Here is a 6,849-nt window from a genome sequence, read left to right on the forward strand (position 1 = left end):
TTTCTCCCAAACTAAATCACTTTATTATGTTTGTAAATCATTGTTTGCCACTTTATTATTACTATATTAGCATAAGTTGCTTCCTTACTTAAGTAACATGTTTTTATATTGACAGTCAGGTGCCGATAGCAATTTTATCCTAAAAGACTAATTAACATAACATCAGACAACAAGGGATAATATGTTCCTGTGATATCTTCTATAGTTATATAGGATTTTTTTAAAGTTTTCAATTATTAGATTTCCGTACTGTGATGGCAGCAACACGTGGTCCAGAAAGAGTTGAGTTTATAGTATTCCAGTTACTCTCATATCTTTATGCACTAATATCTGATACACGAGGGCTATCTGCGCTAGCCGTCCCTTATTTAGCAGTGTAAGACTAGAGGGAAGGCAGCTAGTTATCATTACCCACTGCCAACTCTTGGGCTACTCTTTTACCAATGAATAGTGGGATTGGCCGGCACTTCTAACGCCCCCACGGCTGAAAGGGCGAGCATGTTTCGTGGGACGGGGATTCGAACCCGCGACCTTCAAATTGCGAGTCGAGCGCCCTAACCACCTGGCCATGTCGCCCCCCCCCCCACTTTATCTCTAAAATCTAGGGTTTCTTCTTTTTTTTTAAAGAACATACTATATTTATCTAAATATTCAATACTATTATTACAATAACAATTGAATTTAAAGAAACGTGTTATTTTGTGCATTATTATCATTTACACAGAAAACAATTTGATCATTTTCTGGCCTCAATCAAGCACTTGGTTAATGTTTTGCTGATGGATTATATATATCGTATTAATCATCAGCATACTTTGTTGCCATAAGCAACTGCAATTGGCCAATGAATGGGCGCAGAATCAAAATGAGAGAAATTTAAGTCATATTATCATGGCATCAAATCCCGAATCCCAGAGTGACAAAATAAAACGTTGAATGATATTCATAAAAATTAATTACACAGGTTTGTTTAATTAGCAGTTACGTTGTTACTAAAAACGAATTAGTAATTATTGGTTGGTTATGCTACCAATCACCAAATATTATCTTATAATCAATTATCATCACTAAGAATAGGTATATCGTTGCAACATCTCCTATTGTTGGTCGGGTGCTTTTAAATTATTTCGTGAAAATAAAGTGAATCCAGTGCACATTAGGATAACAGATGAGTTTGTTTCTTTTCCTTTTGAGGCCTGATGGTTAGGTCACTTGACTCGCAATCTGCGGGTTGCAGGTTTGAATCTTCGTCACCGAACATGCTGTGGGGGCATTATAATGTGTGGTCAATCCTACTATTCGTTGGTAAGAGTAGCCCAAGAGTTCGCAGTGGGTGGTGTTGACTAGCTGCCTTCCGTCTAGTCTATCGTTGCTAAATTAGAGACAGCTAGTCGTCAAGTAACTTTGCACAAAATTCAAAACAAACCAAACCTTAATGTTTTTTACAGGCAACTATCACCTGTACATGGCCGTAGGCCTAGGTTCACCAATAATGTTTTCATTTTCAACAGCAAGATACTACTAATGGCATTAAGCCTAACATGTGAATAAATTTACAATTCACAACTAACTGATCGAGTAACTGTATATACATATTAACTAACACTGTAAAGCTTCCTCAAAGAGGTGCACCTACTTTACTTCAACCTAATTCTCACATCCTCATCTGTTAGGGCCTCTATAAGTTGGTCACATGCCACAGCTCCATCATTTGATGTGTAGTGTCGAGGTAATATAATTGAGCAAGCCTTTCCAAATCTATATATACATATACATTTCATAACTTTTTGCAATATTGGTTTTCATATTAATTTTGATAATTTCTTGTTTATCACATTCACAGAAAATTCTCTATTTGTAGTACTGCTGAAATAGTTCAACTTCATCCCAATATATTTAGTTTCATTGTTATTATTTTACTTCACAAACTGATTACTCTATTCCCATGAATGCTGTTGATTACTTGAGTTAATGTTTGAAAAGTCAACTTAAACTTTAAGAATAATATTTCCACATTTTTTTCAGTTACAAAACTTTCACATCTTTAAACTTTACAACCAGTATTCTAATCTTCCTATTCTGCTCATCATTCTTTTACTTAGAACCTAATACAACCTGATAAACTTGTTAAACAAATGAGACTGTACAACCCATATAGATTTAGAATTTTAAGTTTATTCCATACTTCACACACATCAGGCTGCCTATAGTACAAAAGAGTATAGATAAAAAGGTAAAAGTTTACAGTGCCCTCAGGAAAAATTATAATTTCAAATAAAATGCATTATAATTGAAGAAATAAGTAATATAAATAGACACTTTTAAACTAATCATTAATTTTGATGTATAGTGATGGCCTAATGCTATGTTTTGTCAGTTTCCGATTCTTGAGATATGGAAGGTCTTGCAGTTGATGCTTGTATATGGTCTGGAACTTTCTCTATAGCATACTTTAAAAATAAATAAAAAATATGTCATTTCAGTTAGCTTATTGTTTCCTTACAGAAAGTTTTACAAAGTAAACTTTTGTTTTTGGATATGTCCTTGTTGCATGTTGAATGACACAGTAAAAACAATTGCTAAAACTTTTACAAAAGTATTTTGAGAAATTATAGATTAAGGACACTTAAACTGGGGGGTAACTTAGATCCATCTATAATAAACAAATTAATCAACACCCTATGACAGCTGATTAAATCGGTTATAGTTTCACATGTTTCATGTCTCACACTGAGTATTTCCAATAACTTTTTTTATTTAAGATCAAATTACCGTTAAAAATACACTACCGTTAATATTGGCTTTCACATTTTCAGCAAATAAACTAATATTTGAGATCTAAGTTATTTTTGAAGTAGGCAAGGACAAATTAAGACTTTGATTGATGATATTAAGAAATATGAAATCGTAACTTAATTTTGGCACATGAAAAACCTATGATTCTAATTTTGAAGATATTTTAAACACCATATGCTACATATGATATCATAATACTAAAATTACACGATAAACTTTTCTCTCACTCAAGATATGCAAGAAACAATATACTACAAGTAATGATAAAATAAAAAAATAAATAACAGCCAAAACTTCAATGCTAATGTAAAAAAAGTACTCTCTCTTATGCTTTCAACTACCAAATGTAAGATATCAACTTCACTACGTTAACATTTAAATTATTAACCAATACTTTAGGATCTTATAAAATAATCCACTTTATAAAAAAAAATTAATTGTATGTTTAAAAAATACAAACATTACTTTTTTAAGTTTATTAAGTAACACCAACAAAATACACCATACTTTAATCTACCTGATGATTCAACAAAGTTGATCTCAGGCCTCAGTTTGTGAATCAGTAGACTTAATTTTATAAGGAGGCTTCTTTCATCATTGGCCCTAGCTAGGATATTATTGTTTTTGGTTTACCTTTTATGGTTAAATATTCCTTAACTATTAAGAATCAACTATAGGGTATACCCCAAAGTACAGTTAAGGTATGTTTTCAAACCTAATTGTTGTTTACAATCTTTTTTTAAATTTTAGGACCATATTCCTATGTTACTCTCGTCTTTAGTAATTTATAATTTACTTGTACTTGCTACAAGCAAGGTTATATTAGTTCTACGAAAAATAACTTAATACCATGCATAGAAGAACACTCAAATTTTAGATCACTCTCCAAATATATTATAGTTGAGCATGTCCTAGGAGACTGTGATCTAGTTGTCACATCCAATTTGTTTAGGGTATTTAGACACTTCATTGACATTAAGGGTACCCTTCCAACTGCATCCAAATGCCCTCTATAGCAAGGTGCCCTTGATATAAAAAATGAGCCACACAAAGCTGGATTCCATATTGACCATACTAAATTTCTGAATTTTAAGGCTCCCCATATTGTTTGGTGTGTGCAGGACATGGGCGTTCGTGAGTTGCATGTTGCGATGACATGCATTGTCCACAGGAAGTCTCAGGGGGTTGATTAACAGTGCATTTCTTCCTTATTATTGATCACAAACTTTCAAACTATTTTTCTTCAGTTTGAACTGCTAAACATTTTACATTTACTTTCTGTGTTTATTTTACTGTCAATGATTGAAGTAGAAATTTCCTGAAAATAAATTTTTGTCTTTTAAGTAATACAGATATTAATATATCTATATAGGATCAATGATTTTTTTTGTTAAAGCTAGTCATACATTTATTAGCATTGTAATACATGACAAATAAAGATTGTAGATAAAAATAATTTTCCCTTATTTTGTGTCGAGGTTCAGTTAAGTTTGTCACGAGTTATCACATTATCTTATTCCATGAAAAAAACTTGTTTTCCTATCATACTGCAACATCATAATTCAAATGAAGTATAAAATGATGGAGCAAGATTTAATAAATTTGGTGAAAGTTGTTCAAAAAAGGCATGTTATATTTCTAGCAACATATCACCAATCTAAACTGTTGTCACTTTCTTCTGATCTCTTCATGAAGATTTGCTGCACTGGAAGTTATATTGGCTTATAAAGCTGAAAAGAACAGAAAAGAGTTTTTTTTACATATACCAGCCTACATCTTGAAGCTAAAATTAAGCAGTTACATCACACCATGAGAAACAGTTGCAGAGCTTATTGGATCGGCTCTGAACCATATACTGTAATAAACGTTTTCACAGATTCAAAGTGCAGTCTTATTACTCTGGGGAATTCTCATTGTAAATACTGTAGGATACATAAGCTAATAAATTATACAACCTTTTCCCAGAACAGGGGTCAAGTTGGCTTATTTCTGTGCACGTGCTTTGTTGCTTTCAAGAGTATCATATTACAGTGTAACATAAACATAACAGTGTCTAATGACACAAGTTATGATTTGTTGGATTAAGGGTTTTCTGTATGTCTGTAAGCCATCAAGCTAAAACCCAAATATACTTTTATATTAATTTCTAACTTCATTATATTTATCCTATAAAACTATGGTTAGACTGACTAATTTTTCATCACTTCTACTTAAGGCAAGTGATGTTATTAAACCTGTTCTAATATTTTAGAAACAGTAACATTAGTTATACGTTAAATTTTATTTAGTATTAAATCTTGTATGATGCTTTTCTTTGTGCCTGGAATTTTGTTTCTTGGATGTTTCTTCAGTTGACTGCAGAAGAAAGTGTACAAATCTACTTTAATTCATGTTTGATGTTATCTTCAATATAGTTAAAGCACATGACTGGTTCAACTGCTGATACCTATTTAGAATATATCCAAAGAAATCTACCTGAAGGTGTGGCAATGAAAGTGACTAAGGTAAGATTTCATTGACATTTACTACATATAACTTAATTGGGGGTTGAAAACTTTAAAAACTAAACATATCAAGAGCCTGGAGTAAGTGGTTAAAATCCATGGACATAAAATATTTGAAAATGTGGAAACTGAAAGCTGAACACCTGTGTGTTAGGGATTAGGAGCCTGTTTTTTTCCAGATGTTTCTTCCCATACAGACAGAAATTGTCACAACTGGCCATAAAGTGAAAATAAGTTAATCACTTGTTCCTAATATGACAGTAATGTCTAATGAACACATTCCTTATCAACTAAGGAATTCTAATGTCATTACAGGCAAATCTGAACAAGCAGGTCAGTATCAAGCTACATAAAAACAGCAGATCTGAAGGAAGTGTACTGCAAATAATAAAATAGACAAGATAAAAACAGAGGTGCCAACCCTAAATGATAAGAATGGCAGCTTAAAACAATTGGAATTTAAACAAATAAATCAGAATGATTTAATTTTTACAATCTCTTTCCCAACTCTGGGAGATGCTGAAATTTACTGAGTAAAATGCATAGTTTTCACTTATTTTGGATTTAATGCATGGCCAATAAGAATTATATTAAGACTTAAATTTCTGCAACATCCACACTTGGCAAGTTTCGTATTGAGATGACATTTATGGTTGATTGTTTTGTTTGTTGTTTCACCTTTAACTTACTTTACGAGTGTTTGTTCTTTTAGAATTTCTTTTTTCACTTTGTGTTCTTGATTTTTAGGTTGTTTTGTTGCTACAATGTAGTATGAGGATGCAATTCCATCTCATAATTTTATTGTTACAGTTGACTTTTGCTCTTTTTTTCACCTTTACAGGTATGATTTCAGTGCCAAACTTACCTGAGATTTGCTTTTGTCTAATTTATTTTTTTGTGAGGATTCCTGACCTAAGACTACAACTGTGTAGTAATATGATAAACTATAATGGCTGCCCCAACTTCTGAAAGGACTAACTGTCAATATGATTCCTGATTGGTTAATGTTTTATTAATTGTTATAAAAACACACAAGTTGGTTCGAATACAGCTCCAAGATTACAAATGCTTAAATGACTAAGATCTTAACAGTGTAGCTGTTTCAACCCCATAAAAAATTTGTTGGATCATGTTTTACCAAACCCACAAAACTTAAAATCAAAATTCAGAATTTGAAGGGTATAATTATAACAGTAAAACCTGATGTTTAAAATTGGATTAATTCTACTAAAACAAGAATGATGATCAAATCTGCAAAGAGACTGAGACATTTATATAAACAAGAAATGAAACCTTTATCAAACTAATAAATGTGCTGGGACATCCTGTACACTAGTTAGCTTCTATAATGTCAACACACTAACTAGCTGATTGAATAGAGATTTCAAAATTTCTGTACTGTATGTAGTGTATACCCATTTTTTAATATTTTGTGTAAATTTCATAATTAATATTGTAGGTTTATTTTGATGTTGTAACAAGTCCCTTCTACACCACTCTTGAAAATGTGTTTTTGCTACATCTTTTTGCTCTACTTTTTGTTATCAAG

The 6,849-nt window shown here is 31.8% G+C and overlaps 1 protein-coding gene across 1 annotated transcript in view; it reads right to left on the reverse strand.

The window, feature by feature from the left end:
* LOC111088594 (28S ribosomal protein S10, mitochondrial-like) overlaps nt 1-6,849 on the reverse strand; it is a 31,262-nt gene that overhangs the window by 7,185 nt on the left and 17,228 nt on the right. The window contains exon 3 of the mRNA XM_022399181.1: nt 5,979-5,984. Coding sequence (XP_022254889.1) covers nt 5,979-5,984 — 6 coding nt within the window. The remainder of the gene's footprint in view (nt 1-5,978; nt 5,985-6,849) is intronic.

This window comes from Limulus polyphemus, unplaced genomic scaffold, assembly GCF_000517525.1.
Source record: "Limulus polyphemus unplaced genomic scaffold, Limulus_polyphemus-2.1.2 Scaffold4093, whole genome shotgun sequence".
NCBI lineage: Eukaryota > Metazoa > Arthropoda > Merostomata > Xiphosura > Limulidae > Limulus > Limulus polyphemus.